The following is a 19,371-nucleotide window of genomic DNA, read 5'->3' on the forward strand; positions in this document are numbered from 1 at the left end:
CCGATTCAGGTCTCTTGGCTAGAAAAGGTATGGGGCAAGGGGGAGGAGCCAGAGCTTAAGTCAGGTTTTGTGAGTTGAATCTTAAGTAAGACCAACTTAAACGCTCCCCTCCCAGTCCAGGTTATAGCTTTAGAAATACCCAACTTACTAGTGGGGTTTACATTGTCCCAAGTATGAAGGGAAAATCCAGACTAGAGATATTTTCATTCAATAATTGAGGAAAGTTTTTTTCATTACATCGATAAAAAATAATAAAGATAATAAAGATGTATAAAGATATTATTTATAGATTTATAAATAATAAAGATGTACTATATAAGAGGCAGTACCAAAAATAGTGCTTTAATTCGAAATATCTCCAGAATCAACTGAATATATAGGGAAGTTTGTATTATGTTCTTTTAAAAAGAACTATATGATCAAAAGCCCAAACAAAAGGGATTAAAATCTTGAACCACCCGACTTTAGGTTGAGGATCTGTTGAGCACTGGAGCCCTGACAACATCTTACAAGAATCCCCAACTCGGCTTGAAGATTATTCCATCCTGGGGACTGTTTAAAGCTTTAATTTTTGGGGTTTCGACTATTGAATAAATGCAAAATTTATAATTGGGTGGTTTCCGCATATACAGGGCTTTCGTAAGTGGGTGTGTGTGTGTGTGTGTGTGTGAGAGCACATAATGCCACACACACTCACACTCACGGCGTACGCACTTGACGCATACGCACATTTAATGCAAATTTAAGCAGTTAGCAAGCAAGTAAAGCCGTTATGTGTACACAGGGATATGAAACTGCACTTGTATATGTATACATACATACATATATGAATGCATTTGTGCGTTTGTAAATGCATCGATGGCTATACATAATGCAGGCAATATAAATAATTGCAGTACATAGGGCGCTGCGTTTGAGAGTGTGTGTGTGTGTGTTGGTTGCATAACCGCATATGCTATATACGCATTTATCTGGCCATATATGCTAGCATAGCATATATCGGCATCTGCATCTCTGGCTGGCTGCACATTTCATTGCAATTGCATTAGTGCAGGCCCTTTGTTCATTACAAAATGCAGACACACACACACATACACACAGAGGGCACAGGAGTTCGTGTATCTGTGTGAATAAAATAAATATCCCACAAAACATTTACGCAGTTTGTTGAGTAAGATAAACAGGCAACTCCCCAGTTCGATCAATAAAAGTGCTGGCATTTGTTGGATTTTTTTTTTATACATATTTAATTTATTTTCTTTTCCTTTCGCGTCGCCATCTAATCGTCCTTTTTTTCAATTTAATCGAGGGCTTCTTTTCTATATAGGCTCCTAAAAACAGAAATATCAATCGATCGAAAACTTAGGTCTAGGGAAAAATGGAAACTCAGTGGTTCTCAGGATCAACATAGTTAATAATATAGTTTGCAAAATAATTAAGGCATTCGGTATATTGCAGTTCAACAAAAGTTCATCGAATCGGGCTCATTTAACTAATCCAAAACAGAGAAAATTGGTAAAAAACCTGACTTAACATTGTACATATTTTTCATTAATTTTAATTTAATTTATTCTTAGTTTTTTTCTTTCATTTTTTTTGTATGGTTGCTTGAAGTTTTCTCATCGCTTCTTAAATAAAATTACGTAATTGTTTTTTAGCATTAGTTTTTGTTTGTTTATGTGGTTTTTTTTTTATACAATACATTTTATATCACAATAGAAAAAAGAATTAATTCGCATATTCTTTTCAATCGTTATCGTCTCTTATTTTTTCTCATTTCCGTTTTTTTTTCTTACTTATAAATTAAACAATAAAAAATGTACAGAATTTTCTTTAACGTTTTGTGTCAGTGTATGTGTGTGTGTGAGTGTATGTATTTAGGTGAGTTTTTCTATTAAACAAGGTTGTTTTTTTTTAATAACTTGTGTTATTTTTAGTATCTCTCTTCGCTTATTTTTTTTGTTGTTATTTGACTAATTGTGGCTTGACAAATTTTTTAAAACTAAGAATTAAGTTTACGCATCTTCGCATTAAGTGTCTACTATTAACATTGTTTTTTGCTTAAATTTTCGTTACTTTTTGTTTACGGTTTTTAATCAACTAAATTAAACGGCATAACTAACGACGCTGTACTAAACAAATTCGCAACGAGACGAGCAAAAAAAAACAACAAAACAAAAAAAAATAATAATGTTGATGGAATCAAGAAGGAGAAACATAAAAACAAAAAGATACTAACAAAAAAAGGGAGCACACAAAGCAAGAAAAATGCGGCTGAGAGAGCCCCAGCAAAAGCGGTGGAGAGTCAAGTCGCAGAACAGTCTCCAAAAGAGCTTTAATTCCGCGCCTCTACTCCCCGCCACTGTGTTGTTTTTGTTGTTTGTGTTGCTTTTGTTTTTGTTGCTGTGGCAATGGAGGACGCTGGCTTTTGTTGCCGAAGCGTGAATTAAAATAAACTATTTAAATTTATTTGCATCTGCTTAACTGCGGCCTGCATTGCACACAAACACACACACGCATTCTCTCTTTCATACGTATGTGTGTGTGTGTGTGTGTGTATAAATGGCTGCCCACCTCCCCGCCATTACTCCCCCTTGCTTATCGCGCGTCTCCATCGCCATGCACTTTGTTGCTGTCGGCCATAGCTGCAGTTGTTGTTGCTGCCGTTTCGGCCGCTAGCTGTTTCTTTTTTCTCTTTTTTTTTTTATCGCTGCGTGCGTGTAAGCCGACGGCATCGGCTGGCTTCTCCCCTCGCTCTTGGCCTATACTTTACCCCCTAGGAACCTGCGGCACACACACACACACGCATACAGCCTTACACAAACGCAGCGAAGCCAGCTCCAAAAACAGTGCTGCCCGGATGAAAAGATACTTTTGGAAAACTAAACTAAAGATACTTTACAGTATCTATAGGTAATTTTTGTTGCTAATTATTAGGGAATAGATTTTTAAATTTTATAAAACATTATTTAAAATTGAAAATCGAGAATATTTTACGCAGAATTGTTTACTTTTTAAAAAAGAAAATATATTATATTTTTGATATAAAAAAAAAGCTAAGCCTGCAACACTGTTCATGACGCCGTCTATCTCTGTCCCCCCATTCCCCAACGCTGCCAGTGTATGTGTGTGTGTGTGTTTCATTGTTTGCTTTTTGTTGTTGGTGCGTTGTTTTCTGCTTTTCTGCCCGTTTCTACTCGATTCGTACGAAAAAAAATTTAGTACAGCGCGTGGTATGGCAAACGAAAGCTATGAGTTTTCAGTGTATCTTGTCTGCCCGACTTCGCTCCTTCCTCCCTACTCCCCCTCCCTTCCCCCCTGAATCTAAGTTTGGGAATTGCAAGTGCTGCGCGCAGCCTCCTCAGCGGCACATGCGTTGCAGTCGTGGTGGACGCATCATCTCACCAGCCAAAGGCCCAGGTTGAGCTTCTGCAGCTTGGGCAGCTTCATGATGATGTCGATGCCCTTGGAGCTCAGCTGCGTGCAGCCGTAGAGATCGATGGTCTTTAGGTTGGTGAGGTCCTCCGCCAGTGTCTGCAGTCCCTTGTCCGTGATCCTGCTGCACTGGCCGATGTTCAAGTTCTCCAGCTCGTGCAGCGCCTTGGCGATCTTCAGCATTCCGTGATCGGTGATCTGGCACTGATTCAGCGACAGGGATCTCAGCCGATACAGACCTTGGGCTATGTGGGTGAGGGCTTGGTCGCTGATCTTGTCGCAGAAGCTCACGTCGAGGGAGTTGATGCCGCTGCCGCCCTCCGTGAGGTAGGCCATCCCGATGTCCGAGATGTTGTCGCAGGAGCGCAGATTCAGTTGCTCCAGCTTGGGCATGCGCGCCAGGTGCTTCAGGCCACTGTCCGTCACCGAGACGCAAAAGCTCAGGTTGATGGACTTTAGCGATGTCAGGCCCTGGGCAATGTGTCCTAGCGCCTCGTCGCTCAATCTCTGGCAGTCCTGGAGACCCAAGTACTCCAGCTGCAGGTTGCCCTCCGCCGTCTCCCTGCTGAAGCCCGCCAGGTGGCCAATGCCCTGGTCGCTTATGTGCCAGCAGGATCGCAGGTTGAGGTGCTTCAGCTTCTTCAGGCCCCACGCGATGAGCAGTAATCCTGTGTTGGTGATGTTGCAGCAACCTCCCAGCTCCAGGGTTTCCAGATTCCTCAAGTGCTGGGCGATCCTGCCCAGACTCGTGTCGGTAATCTGTTTGCAGAGCGAGAGGTCCAGTGTCTTCAAGTTGGGCAGATCCACGCTGAAGGCGTGTCCCAGGTTCATGTCGGCCACGTTGAAGCAGCCGCTCAGGTTAAGCGAGGTGAGAGCCGGGACGCCCAGAACCAGGTCCTTGAGGGAGCGACGCAGGGATAGGATTTGGACCTTCTTGATGCCCCGCTTGACCAGACAGTTGAAGAGACTCGGGCTGGAGCGTTTCAGGTGCAGCTTGGCCTCCACGCCCTTCCAAACGCTCTTGGCGTACGCCGCATCCCGCCAGGCGGTGCACACTTGGGCAGCCCTGCCCAGATCCCGCACCGGCAGGTGCTCAAAGATCTGCTCGAGGAGTTCCGGGAACAGGTTACTGATGTGTGTGCCCTCCGCGGGCGGTGGACTCTCCGGCGAAGCTGGTCTGTGCGGGTGGAGATGATGGTGGTGGTGGTGATGGTGCTGGGCATGGGCTGCCGCTGCTGCCGCCGCCGCCGCAGCTGCTGCCGCGTGCTGCAGGTAGAGCGCCGGAGGCAGGGCGGGCAGCTGATGGTGGGGCGGGCGGTGGTGCAGGGCGTAGGGCGTGAAGCGCAGCAGGTGGTGGTGCGTGGTGCCGGTGGCTCCAGTCCGTGTCAGCCCGGGCAGCTCAGTCTGTTGATACAGTTCGTCCATGGCCCAGCTGGGCGCTCCAGCTCCGGCGCCGCCGTTCATTGCCGATCCACTGGTAGCGGCTCCATTGCCCCCTGCCCCGGATCCGCCGCAGTGATTATTCAGATTGTTGAGAACAGCGATCGTTGTCTGGTGATGGAAGGGCAGCAGTTCCGTGTTAGTTGCCATATCCTACTCCGCAATGGCCTCTAGCTTGTTTCACTCGTTTCTTTTTGAATTTTTGTGATTTTGTTGAAATGTGTAGATTCCTCTCTTACGTACGACGCATTTTACAGTTTTTATATCGTGATTAAAGACTAGTAGTGTTCACTGTGCTTCACTCGCGCTAGTACTTGGTTGGGTAGTCAGTTGATTGCAAACAACTTATAGGTCCCACTGAGGTCTCTTTATGCGAAAGAGAACTTGCGCGCACAACCGAACCGGACGATGATATTTTTGAAACTCAAAGATACTCGGGCAAGTAGCGTTGCTTATAGCCAGATACTGAGAGCAAGGACCCGGAGAGGCAGAGAGCGCCCGAGTGTGTGTGTGTGAGAGGGCGGATTATCTGTGCGAGCGGGACGGGGCATTCAGCAATATGGCTGCCTGTGTTCTAGAGCAGGTAGCCATATACGCTTTCTCTCACACAACAAAAGTTGGCTCTCTCTTGACTGCTGAGTCAACGGCGGTTTACAGCCAGTTTGGCTAGTGTTTGATGTTATATTTTGATTTTAAATTTATTAAAATATTTTATTACAAACTAAATTATAAGATAACAAAACGTTTGATATTAGAAAAAGTTTTATAAAGTATCTAAAATCTATAAGCTACATCAAAAGAGTGAAAATATATTTAAATTTGAGATATAACTCTAGTAAATACTTTGAATTAATTACTTCTGGAATAGAATGGAAGAGAAGAGCATATAGGGACGGTAAAATTTTTAGGAAAAGTCATATTTAAAATTCTAATAAAATATTATAAAAAAAACTATATATTATATGGCTTGTTACAACTTTCGCATCACTGTTTGCGAGAGGAATTTCCTCACTGAACTGACTGTTAGACTAAGGGAGAACCCATAGTATGAGGGAGAGCCAAAGTCACTAACGCTGAGTGCTAGACCTGGATTGGATTCATCTTGGTTTTTGGTTTTGGGCCCCAGCTCCACGTTTCAGGTTATTCCTCGCTCACCAAAACCAATCTCAATGCCAAACTCCGACGCATTTGTTGTTGTTGGTTAAGTCGCTGCATTCCGAAGTCGAGCAGGTACCTGTCTTCTCTCTCTATCTGCACTGGCATCTGTGTGTGTGTGTGTGTGTGCGATCGTTTCTCGCTACCTGCCAGCAGCAACAACAAAACATCCAACACAATCCCGGTTTCCAGGAAAATATTAACGATAACTCCAAAAAAACCTCTGCCGCCGCACACACAGATACAGATTGTGATGCACAAATCCGACGGATGGCCAACAATAGCGGACTTGCATTGTTATTGATACTAGGAATGCAATGCTCAGAGCCACACACACACCAACATATGCTCACAGAGGGCCCCCTAAAAAAAGAAAACGCCGCCGTCTTCTTTGCTTTATAAAAAAAATATAAAGAAAAGGGACCAGGATCGGAAAATTCGGAAAAGGGACTATTGGGCTGGGAAAATCTGTGCCGCTACCTGACCCCGAAGGCTCACACCCGCACCCTCCATATAGTATACGAATATCAGAATCTTCAACTGTGCACTGCTAGAAAAATATCCTTAGTTTTTTTTATATAAAATTATGGAAAATGTTTTTCGAAGTCTTTACAAAGAAAACATATTAATAACCTTTAAATGTATGAAAAAATAAGCTTGAAAAAGATATAGGCGTTCTTTACAAAATCTCTTATTAAATCTATATCTTGATCTTACGACCAATCTCCAGAAATCGAATGACTTATAAACTAAAAATAGTAAAAAACCGAACATTTTCTTCAGTGCAAGGAACAGTGCCTATGTTGATTTCTTGGGCCTCCTGCCGAGGACCCTCGTAGTCGTACAGTCATTATCCTGGCGGGCATAGAAGGGCAAGGCGTGCGTCCCTCCGGCCCTCTCCTGTTCAACTCCTCCCTCCCTATTCCACCCTGGCCTTTTCAGACCCTTCTTTCCTTTGCCCTTTGTTGCTGTTGCTGCTGCTGCTTCTTCTACCTGTCAAACCGGTTTGGCCAAAAAGGGCCAATCTCTCCCTCTCCCTCTATCAGTCTTTGGTCTTGGACGTGTCAAGGCGGCCAACGAAAAATAAAAATAATCTCTTCGTTGGAACTCTGGCTCGCACAATCCTCCAGCTAGCCAGCCATCCAGCCAGCCTCTGTATCTGAAATATAGTGCGGCACATATAATAATCGATTGGTTTTCGGCTGCCTCTCCCTCGTCATCTTGCCATCTTCTTACGTTTTTGCGTTTTGCGTACTATGATCACGATCATTAAAGCTGCCGCTGGGTAGCAACACAGGTAGAAACAGCGGAAAAGGTGCAACACGCAGACGCAATGCAAACAGGGCCAAATGCAATGCTGTGGGCAGAAAACGCGAAGGCAGTCAAGGAAAAGGCCCACGCGGTTTTTTTTGGGCCAACCCAGTGGATTCAATCTGCATAGCTACTTGTCTTATATTCAGGCAGAAGATACAAGATACTGAGATGCATAAAATCTATCTTCGAATGGGAACATCTGCCAACGAAAGTCAAAGTTTATTATGAAGTTGACTTGAATTTACTGTACTTTTGGGTGACCTTTCTCCAAGCCCCATCGATGAAAAGGATTAAGATCATTGCATGTCACCACTCGAACGCATCCAGATATCAGTTTCATCAAGTTCCAGCCAGTGTGGAATAATTTGTGCTTTGGGAGGGATGATAAACCATTCAAAAGGCGCCGCCATCAAGTACAATTGATGGTATCGCCATCTCTGACCAATTTGTGGTCTGCCCGCATCTCTCACCCAGCTGACATCGCTCCTCGGTGTTCGGTTCGGACCTCTTGCCGGTAGAAAGGGTGTAGGCCAGTCGATGGGAGCCTGATTTGGGTTGTTGGACACCGCCGGCATCATGGAAACGGCGTCAAGCTGTGACAGATTTGTTACAGAACATCACATAATTTGCCTCCGATGGCAATCTGATCACCCACTGAACATATCTGATTTGTGATGCCCTCATTCAAATAAAAAAAAACACGAAATTGAATAAAAAGAATTAGAGCAACCGTGGCTTCAACATTCTATCGACTAGACAATCAATTAGAAGCTATACTTTTCATGTATCTATGAATCTTCTGAAGACAATATTCCATGGATACTTTTTAAGCCAAACTCCTAAGATTCAAGTTCGGATAACTAGACAGTCTTTTGATGTTTCCATTTCGTGGAAACTTGTCAAAAATTCTAGATCCCTGGGCGTGTTTTGCAGCTTAGAGTAGAATTTTAGGAAAAAGGACTCATAAGAGCTGGAAGTGTCCCATAAGGAATTAGCACTTGTCCAACTCTCGGAAAGACTTCCCCTCTCACATGGGCACCAGACCAGGCTTGGGAAACTCTGTAAACTGAGAAGGGATTGAGAGGTCATGGAATCATCTCAAGTGCCAAGTTCCGCTGCACTTCAAGAGGGTCCTGAGACAAGTAAGCAAATATCCGCAAAGTGGCGAAGACTATCTTGCAGATAGGGATTTGAAGTATTACCCCGAAAAATCTAAGATGTAAGAGCAACCAATAAATCATTTGTGTCGAGAGCCAATTATTTCTGAAAAATGTAAAAAAAACCTTTTCCAGGAAAACTGGAAGACCTTTCAAGAGAAAGAGAAAACTATTATGGAAATGTTAGGGATGTACTTACTAAGTTATATCAAATTATAGATTAGATTCGGTTTATGTTTTTCTAATTTTCCAACCCGATTCCATTCACGATCGGAGTTTTTGTTAAAAAGTATTTGAACCCTCTCAATGGCTTCAAGCCTCTAGATATTTTCGTTTCCATTTAATTATATATTCGTTTTGCATTTCTAATGTGCTACGTGACCAATGTTTAAATCAATTTATATCCAAAAAATATTGGTGGGTGTGTGCCGTTGGCAAAGAAAATAAAATAAACATTAAAGTTCCTAGATCCATAAATATTCACATTTGATATACAATGGTTATGCAGTAAGTAGTAGTTAATTGTTAAACATTTTAAAACATACTATAAACATAATATTTTAAAACATAATATTATTTTTTTAAACATACTATCTTCGTGGTTAAAATAACTTATAAATTCTTAGACACAATTTTTTTAAAGTGATTTTGATAATTTATATTTAGTTGATAATAAGGTTCATTAGAAAATAAAGAATAAATCTAGAAAAAAATCTTGGACATGTTTTTTAGATTTTTATTTTATTTCTTAAAATAACATAATACACGTCTGGTATGGTTATACATTGTTTTGAATATCGCGCCTTTAAACCACCACCGGTATTTGGGCTGTGTTTAGTATCCACCGATAGTTTTATATCTATCGATACATTTGTATCTGGTTGGTTGAAATAAGATACAACCGCAGAGCCATACTTTTGCAAGACTTCACAAAGAAAATAAATCAAAATGCAAAAGGATATATTTCAAATTCAGGCAATACAAATCTTAATTCTGAAAAAAAACAGCAAGCTCGGCGACTTGGAAGCATATTCAGCATTCGCCTGATACCAAATACAGATAAAGTATCTTTGTTATTTGCACAGAGTTTTGCTATTAAAGTTCGCATCTCTTTTTAGATAAACATGATTCATGTAAAGCTCATCCTATAGAAGACACTGAATATTCCAAATATTGTATAATTTATTTCGTAAAAAGACGAGCGGACGTATTACATTTAAAGTACAAACACGTTTACAAAACTACAACTAACAATTTTTTGGTTTCGGTTACAATCAGAACTTATCACAAGTCAACTGGTATTGCCAGTTCCTAACAGCCACACTCGGCTCGAATTTGCCGCCGAGAGGGTCCAGGAGTTCCTCAACAGTTCCAGGCTGACCTCCGGCTCCAGATCTGGTGCCGCCTCCGTTCCTAATGACTGCGCCTCCTCCTCCAGCTCCTGTTCTGGCTTCCGGGCCACCGGATCCGATTCCTGCTCCAGCTCCAGCTCCTCCAGAAGCGTGGGTAGCCGTGAAATCGTACGGCTGTAGTTGGCGGGGCCTTCGGGCACGCTGATTATTAAGGACCTGTTCCCGCCGCTCGAGATTACTGACTCTATCTGTGTCTCCTCCTCCGCCATCCCGTTCCCGTTTCGTTGCACGACCACCTTTGCGCCAGGACTCGACATTGGCAATGCCCGCGGTCGACGGCCCCGCGTTCTCAGTCCGGCCCCCAAAGATGGTCGTCCAACGAAACCACTTATGTCATAAGCTATAGCAATCCGACGCCGAGGATTCACTGCGTCTTCGCATCGGATCCGGATCTCGGCGAAGTAGATAGACGCAAAGACACAAGCACACCAGGAGGAGACAAACAAGCCCCAGCATGGCATAGAATCCTTGACGGTAACGAGCTGCATCGGCACTCGCCTCAAGAAGTCTCACCCGCTGGCCCAGGGCACCTCCTCCACGGAGTTCCTCCTCCCTCTCCAACGGGAGCAACACCTGCCAGAAGCCATAGACTTTCTGCAAGTGATTGGAGTAACCGGAGTCCTGCTGGTTGGTGGCTATATAGGAATTGGATTGGGTTGCCCGGTACGTGTCATGGCGATTACTTCGGGATAAGCTGCGATCCAGTCCGGTACCTCCTGAATCTCCGCGAAGGAGCTTCTCGACTTCGGCCTCATCTACAGATCCTGCTTGGGCGGACTTGGCAGGCTGCTCGCCTAGACTGTATACGAAGGGAATATCCTTTTTGTAGGGCAACCAGCCATCGTAGATCCTGCCGGGCGTGGGGTTGCCGCTCTTGATAAAGTTCGCAAAGGCTCCTCTCAGTTTCCGGCACAGCTGCTCCTCCTCGCCGCTGAACCTTCGGCGAGCTATTTGCTGGAATAAGCTAGGACCCAGGAGCAGTGGAAGATCGGAGCTGTGGGAAGCCCCACCAAATAGATTTCTCCTGCCCCTCATGTCCATCGAGTGGGATTGGTCGAATACGTAGGCATAGCTGGTGGTTCCATTCAGGAAGTCCAGCAAACGGAAGAAGGGCAGTTCGTAGAGCGACTCCGAGATCAGTCGCTGCATTCCACTCAGCAAATGGATGACGCCCTCGCCTTTTCCATTGAAGTACCTCCATCGAATGGCAGCCTGTTGGGAGGAGCTCTCCTCTCCCACAGATTCCAGTACTCTCATAACATTCGGTAGTAATGTGTGGTTGACGTACTCTTGCAGAGCCACCTGACCCTCCCGGGCAACATCTAGCCAGTAGTCCTGCAGAAAGGCTCCCTCGTTGGAGGTGATGCCAAGCAGCATCGATGGCAGTGTTTCGTTTCGCAGACGCTGCTCCAGAGTAAGGCCACCTGGAACTATCACTCCCAGCTGGTGACTTCCATTGCCGTGGTTGTAGACACTTTCATAGGCGCGGAGCAGATCCTCGCGACTCTTCCTCCTCAGGCAGCCAATCAACTGGCGGCGCTGGGCCTCCTCGAACTGACACCCCAGTTTTTGGACTAAAACCTGTCCAGTTTCCATAATCCGTTTATCGTGGTTCTCACCCAGGGCTCGTAGTATGGGACCAGGTGACATGAGGACTAGTTGCCTCACTAATCCCGGCTCCTCTAAGGTCGTTACTAGTGCCAAGGGAGCTCCAGCACTTCCGTGTCCCAGAAGTGTCATCTGATCCGGGTTGCCGCCAAAGGCATTGGCATTCCTCTGAACCCATCTCAATGCCATCTGAACATCACTCAAGCCATAGTTGCCAGTTAGATGACGATGCTGCTCGCCCAATCCCAGCCAGCCATAGATGTTGTTCCGGTACTGGACACTGACCACCATGATGCCTTCACCGGCCAAATCCAAGCCGCTGATGCGGTTCACGGGCCAGTCGAAGGCGAACTCCTCGCCAGTCACAATGACCACAATGGGCAGCTTTCCATACCGCAAGCCCGACTCTGGGGTCCAAATATTTAGGTACAGGCAGTCCTCGTCTGTTTTCACCGACCTTGGTATCCTGCCATCAGGACTCTCGTTGTAAATAGTATTTGAAAGTTGTGGGCAAATGGGTTGCATTGTGGTGGCCTGAAGAGTCCTATTCCAACTAGAACTTGGCTTGGCGGGCTGTAAAGTAAGTATCAAAGGTCAAGTGGTACTCTAAACTATTATCCTTTAAGGACTTACCGCAAACCTAAGCTCATCGAGAGGAGCCTGAGCATATGGAATGCCCAGGAAGGCATACACAGCGCCACGTGTTCCATCCGGAAAAATCTTGAGCTAAAAATATATGAATACTTTAATATTTTATAAAATCTAAGTAATCACAAAAACATACACCAATTAAATCTCCCTGCTCCAGTTTGATGTGCGTCTGCTGGCCGAAACACGAGGAGAATATGTGCAACAGGATTAGCAGGAGCCACAACCGATGAATCCTTAAAGCTTTCCACATAATTGCGAATTGCAACAGTCACTTTTTTTAGCTCTCACTTTTAGCACATAGTTTTTGCATAGTTTATGGCGCATTTAAGCGCATGTATTAATTATTACTCGCCACTATGTGTCGTTTATTTTTTGGGAATAAATATTTTCGTGAAAATATTTGCTGACCCTCCCGGAACTTTTTGTTTCGTTGAAGCTAAAATGGAAACTGAGCGACACAAAAAAAATGGGCAGTTGCCTGCCCTGGTGCGGTGAGCTAACAAAAATTTCTGCTAGAATTATTTCAATTGTTTTCTGGTGTCATTACGGCTGCTGTTGCTGTTGTTTCTGCTGTTTCTGTTTGTGGCTGTGGTGCGCAGCGAATCATTCATGCATCCATAGATCAAAATGCCAGCGACACCACCACAACCAGCAACAACGACACCAGCAACTGGGTGTGGAAAGCGGGAAAGTTGGGGAGTTGGGGGATGGGGGATGGGGGAGTTCGAATAGCTATGGTAACGGACCTCCCCTCTGTGTAGATCTGTAGACCCTAAAGACCAAACAGTAACGCCCTCGAATGGAATTGTAAAGTTACTCCGAGGGTGGCACAAAAAATGTTAAAACAGAAGCTTTCACACATTTTCACAATAAAACCCTCCAATCATTCTTCAGCTTTTTAATTAATTTAATCAAGATCAGCTTGTGTCTCATCGTTTCCAGAGAAATTGGCTAAGCTTTTATGAATCAAGCTAGGCTTTAGTCTTTAAATAGTTTTCATATAGTGTTTCCTTCATTTTAATTTTAAAAGATATACTTTTCATTTTTTATTAGGAGCTAATATTATTTGAAAACTCATTAGACCACCCTCGTTTTTTATAATTCATTGAATTCCTCACTGTTGTTAATATCAAACGTAATTTTTTCAGTTCTTTCAGTTCACAACTCTTTTTCCCTTTTTCCCTAGTGTGGAAAATAAAGTTATCGCTGGGTTTTCTGGGGCCTGTAACAGATAATGCTCTAAATAATATGACTGTAATTCTCTCACTTGTCCAATATGGAACTGCTGGTGGTGGATAGGTGGATGAATGGATGGCTGGACTTGGTTAGTTGTGTTTTCGAGTCTGTTCGACGGTGCGGAGTTCCGGTTTGCAGAGTTTAGCGAGCGATCTCTGGATGGCGACTGCCGGAATGCCCAATGCCCGCAATTAACGTGAATGTGGTCACAGTGAGATTCTGCTTTGCCAGCATCATGTCCCCACATTTATGTATTTTAATTAGTTTAAAATGTAATTTGTTTGTTGACCTGCGCGGATTACGAGCACAAAATCGCCTTCGCAGGCAGCCAATTTGCCATCATAGTTGTGCACTCAAAAAAAGATAGTAAGCTTATTATATATTTATTATTATATTTATTATATTTATTTAATGTCTATTGAAACTATAAAGAAAGATTTGAATAAATTTCTTACTTCAATAAATGTCCTCATATCCTTAGTAACAAATAAATATTTATATTTTTCTATCTGCATTATTTGTGAACATTACCTGTGTTGCCATAGAGTTGAATACAATTTTCCGTCAATTATGAAGGTCCCTTTGCACATTTAAATAGTCTCTCCATTGGGGTCCATTCTGTTGTCCTTGCCGTTCATTCCATGCCAGGATGTGCGGGAGATCGCAGCCATCCATGCATTTGCCTTTCCGCCTAGACCATGGAAACTTAATCAATTTATGCCTGTAAACGTGGCCAATTCGCTTTTGGGCCGTGTGCGGGTCGCTGTTCAATTATAATAAATGGCAATGACGGCCTAGTTTGGCCAACGGACACAGGGCTGTAAACAAATTAGCGTGGCCAAGTGCTGTAAAAATCGCGGCTAGAGTTGATGGGTAAAATGACGGTAGGCCGGCGAAAATTATATTCATATTCGGGATGATACGGGAACAAAGATAAATTATAGCTTGAATATTGGCTGCCATAGGCCATGACCTGTCTATGTGTTTATTAACTTCTGATACATGTCATTTAAATACCCAAAAATGTAGAAAATCCATAAAATTCCTTACATGCCTACAAATCAAATTACAGATTCAATATGTCGAAATACCTTTTCAAAATATTTGGGCCAAGAGGGCCTTCTCCTTGCGTCCGAAACTGTCCGAACAAGCTGCTGTTGACCAAAGGCATATTGTTGTGACATTTAAATGTTGGTAATACTTTCTGCCATCTACCAATAAATTCATCATAAAATCGCTTGACACAAAACTTGCAGTCAACACTTGTAACCGAGGAGGACCTTAAACAGAAACACAAATTGTACAAAAATGTCTACAAATATTTGCAGAGCGCATATTGGAAAATTTTTGGCAGCTGCACTTGAAACAAAAGGAATAGCAACAACAAGGACACTCTCGAGCCAGGACCCGTCGAGTGCATCAAGAAAGTTTTTGGCCTGTAGTTTTTGTTGCATTTTTGTAATGAAAATATTTATGATTTTTGGAGCCGAGTTGATTGTTTACATATTGCCAAAGCATATTGAAAACTTCTTTATTAAATTTTACTTCAATAAAAGCCAATTGTTTCTTGTTTGGCATCGTGTTGTTATTATTTTTTTTTTGATTACTTTTTCATATATATACGAGTACAAGTACACCACCCATACATATAGAATGCCTGGAAAAGTTTTTAGTTTTGTGCCAGACCAAACAGCCCAGATTTTTCATGGCTCAATAATGGAGGTACACAGGAGAAATAAAAACACACCTCCAAAAAGGATATTGATTTGATTGATTATGATTTTTATATAGATAAAATAAGATAAATGAATTTATAATTTTTTAAAAGTATAAAGTTTTTCCATAAATCTTTTAAATATCTTTTAGAAATCTTTAAAAGTATAATTTTTATTTCTCAATGTAGAACCTGAGCCATGGCTTCTGTTGCAGCTCCTGCTGCTACGATTTGAGGAGGTTGACTGCCTCACCAATTCATATTGTGTTTCATATTTTTGCCAAACAATGGCAACAGAATATCTGCAATATTTTTAGCATGTTAGCATAGATAGAATTGCGCATAACAAATCGTTTAGTTAACGAGTCGTAAACACTTGTGATAGATTTTGACCAGACCAGGCCTTGGAGCCATGTGCTTTTGCATAAATTCGTTAGTTGGGCAAATTCCCATTAGGCTGTAAACATTCAAGCCTTTTGTCTCAAATTAAATAAAATTAATTATTATTGCAGTTAGTACACAAATCATAAATAATAAATCATTTTTGTGCATTCGATCAATGAGAAATGAAAGTATTTGCGTTTACACTTTAAAAACAGGGACAATTAACGAAGTGCATCCTGTTTCTAACCACAATAACAATGGCGACGGCCATTTTAATTACGTAATTAGCAGAAAAAACAAACAACGAGGGGCGCGCAAGCAATTTTCGTAAAGTATTTAGCAAAACAATGCATTAAAGTGGCTGCTGCACTGCCTTTCGCGGCCCTGTTGTTGCTTTAAGCCTAATTTAACGGTTCCGCAGACAAACAACGGGCATGGCATGGCGAATGGAGGCAGCCATTTTGTTTATACCGCTAAACACACACACACACACGCACACAAGTTGGCAGCACTTAACGGACTTTCGAGCGGACTAGAAGGCTGAGGGAATTGCAGAGGCGTGCCACCAAACATGGCATGTGGCCCACTTTCTAATTAATGCAAAATATTGTTGCTGCAAAAAACTAACTAGCATATGTGCTGCCTACTTTTAGGTTGTTTGCTGGCTTGTTCCATGTTAGGATGCTGGTTTTTTCGGGGGCGTTATAGGGGCGTGGACTGGCGGTTTCTTTGTGCTGCAGCCAACAAAGAATTGCACTCATCCACCATACATATATTTAAAAGTGTGTAATACAGCAACTGCGACATCAGCAGCATGCAACAACAACCTTGGCAATGTCAACAGCCGGCAGTGTGGCGGAAACGAGTGACCGCCGCCAGGGGTCGCCAGGGTTCCAGAGTGTTATATTAAATTCTTTAAATAAACAAGAAAGGACCCTTGCAGTTAAGGCACAATTATCGGATATATTTTTATATATGGGTAGTAAGTTGGTCAGTCCTAGCTCCTACAAATAAAAGACATTTTCCTCAAAATAAAATTTCTATAGTCAAAATGGTAGATCGGTATAAGATCATAGAGAGAAAGAGATGCCGAGAAATTGTAAGGGTTTCCAAAGAAATCCCAAGGAAATCCCCCAAGAAAAAAATTAAAAAAAGAATTATATATATATTGGAAAAATAAAATTTCTATAGTCAAAATGGTAGATCTAAGATTTTCTGGGCTGTCCCCTTCAAAATGTGCAAAATGCATGGGGAGCCCCATATGACCCACTGCGAAGGCCATATCTTAGGAAATATTCATCCGATTCTTGAACGGAATACTTTAAACGATTCGTGGATCGATTCTCCATAAATCTGCATCAAAATCTGGGAACAAAATATTTTTAAGATTTTTTGTCAAATTTTCTGGGCTGTCCCCTTCAAAATGTGCAAAATGCATGGGGAGCCCCATATAACCCACTGCGAAGGCCATATCTTAGGAAATATTCATCCGATTCTTGAACGGAATACCTTAAACGATTTGTGGATCGATTCTCCACAAATCTGCATCAAAATCTGGGAACAAAATATTTTTCAGATTTTTTTGTCAAATTTTCTGGGCTGTCCCCTTCAAAATGTGCAAAATGCATGGGGAGCCCCATATAACCCACTGCGAAGGCCATATCTTAGGAAATATTTATCCGATTCTTGAACGGAATACCTTAAACGATTTGTGGATCGATTCTCCATAAATCTGCATCAAAATCTGGGAACAAAATATTTTTAAGATTTTTTGTCAAATTTTCTGGGCTGTCCCCTTCAAAATGTGCAAAATGCATGGGGAGCCCCATATAACCCACTGCGAAGGCCATATCTTAGGAAATATTCATCCGATTCTTGAGCGGAATACTTTAAACGATTCGTGCATCGATTCTCCATAAATCTGCATCAAAATCTGGGAACAAAATATTTTTAAGATTTTTTGTCAAATTTTCTGGGCTGTCCCCTTCAAAATGTGCAAAATGCATGGGGAGCCCCATATAACCCACTGCGAAGGCCATATCTTAGGAAATATTTATCCGATTCTTGAACGGAATACCTTAAACGATTTGTGGATCGATTCTCCATAAATCTGCATCAAAATCTGGGAACAAAATATTTTTAAGATTTTTTGTCAAATTTTCTGAGCTGTCCCCTTCAAAATATGCAAAATGCATGGGGAGCCCCATATAATCCACTGCGAAGGCCATATCTTAGGAAATATTTATCCGATTCTTGAACGGAATACCTTAAACGATTTGTGGGTCGATTCTCCATAAATCTACATCAAAATCTGGGAACAAAATATTTTTAAGATTTTTTGTCAAATTTTCTGGGCTGTCCCCTTCAAAATATGCAAAATGCATGAGGAGCCCCATATAACCCACTGCGAAGGCCATATCTTAGGAAATATTCATCCGATTCTTGAGCGGAATACTTTAAACGATTTTTGGATCGATTCTCCATAAATCTGCATCAAAATCTGGGAACAAAATATTTAAAGATTTTTTGTCAAATTTTCTGGGCTGTCCCCTTCAAAATGTGCAAAATGCATGGGGAGCCCCATATGCCCCACTGCGAAAGCCATATCTTAGGAAATATTCATCCGATTCTTGAACGGAATACCTTAAACGATTTGTGGATCGATGCTCCATAAATCTGCATCAAAATCTGGGAACAAAATATTTTAAAGATTTTTTGTCAAATTTTCTGGGCTGTCCCCTTCAAAATGTGCAAAATGCATGGGGAGCCCCATATGCCCCACTGCGAAGGCCATATCTTAGGAAATATTCATCCGATTCTTGAACGGAATACCTTAAACGATTTGTGGATCGATTCCCCATAAATTTGCATCAAAATCTGGGAACAAAATATTTTTAAGATTTTTTGTCAAATTTTCTGGGCTGTCCCCTTCAAAATGTGCAAAATGCATGGGGAGCCCCATATAACCCACTGCGAAGGCCATATCTTAGGAAATATTCATCCGATTCTTGAGCGGAATACTTTAAACGATTCGTGCATCGATTCTCCATAAATCTGCATCAAAATCTGGGAACAAAATATTTTTAAGATTTTTTGTCAAATTTTCTGGGCTGTCCCCTTCAAAATGTGCAAAATGCATGGGGAGCCCCATATAACCCACTGCGAAGGCCATATCTTAGGAAATATTTATCCGATTCTTGAACGGAATACCTTAAACGATTTGTGGATCGATTCCCCATAAATCTGCATCAAAATCTGGGAACAAAATATTTTTAAGATTTTTTGTCAAATTTTCTGGGCTGTCCCCTTCAAAATGTGCAAAATGCATGGGGAGCCCCATATGCCCCACTGCGAAGGCCATATCTTAGGAAATATTCATCCGATTCTTGAACGGAATACCTTAAACGATTTGTGGATCGATTCCCCATAAATCTGCATCAAAATCTGGGAACAAAATATTTTTAAGATTTTTTGTCAAATTTTCTGGGCTGTCCCCTTCAAAATGTGCAAAATGCATGGGGAGCCCCATATAACCCACTGCGAAGGCCATATCTTAGGAAATATTTATCCGATTCTTGAACGGAATACCTTAAACGATTTGTGGATCGATTCTCCATAAATCTGCATCAAAATCTGGGAACAAAATATTTTTAAGATTTTTTGTCAAATTTTCTGAGCTGTCCCCTTCAAAATATGCAAAATGCATGGGGAGCCCCATATAATCCACTGCGAAGGCCATATCTTAGGAAATATTTATCCGATTCTTGAACGGAATACCTTAAACGATTTGTGGGTCGATTCTCCATAAATCTGCATCAAAATCTGGGAACAAAATATTTTTAAGATTTTTTGTCAAATTTTCTGG

General features: G+C 42.1%; 2 protein-coding genes across 2 annotated transcripts; both read right to left on the reverse strand.

Annotated features, from left to right (window-relative positions):
• Positions 1 to 1,647: 1,647 nt before the first annotated feature.
• On the reverse strand, positions 1,648 to 5,303 carry Ppa (Partner of paired). Its single transcript, XM_017238800.3, has one exon. It carries the CDS (start codon positions 5,023 to 5,025, stop codon positions 3,397 to 3,399), a length of 1,629 nt encoding a protein of 542 aa, XP_017094289.1. The 5' UTR covers positions 5,026 to 5,303; the 3' UTR covers positions 1,648 to 3,396.
• A 4,362-nt stretch (positions 5,304 to 9,665) lies between these two features.
• LOC108123628 (cocaine esterase) lies at positions 9,666 to 12,732 on the reverse strand. The gene is made up of 3 exons (XM_017238877.3): positions 12,306 to 12,732; positions 12,155 to 12,247; positions 9,666 to 12,094 (listed from the first exon to the last, which is right to left on the reverse strand). The coding sequence occupies exons 1-3, from the start codon at positions 12,420 to 12,422 to the stop codon at positions 10,247 to 10,249; spliced, it is 2,058 nt and encodes a 685-aa protein (XP_017094366.2). The 5' UTR covers positions 12,423 to 12,732; the 3' UTR covers positions 9,666 to 10,246.
• Positions 12,733 to 19,371: the final 6,639 nt, after the last annotated feature.

This window comes from Drosophila bipectinata, chromosome 2R (genome assembly GCF_030179905.1).
Source record: "Drosophila bipectinata strain 14024-0381.07 chromosome 2R, DbipHiC1v2, whole genome shotgun sequence".
NCBI lineage: Eukaryota > Metazoa > Arthropoda > Insecta > Diptera > Drosophilidae > Drosophila > Drosophila bipectinata.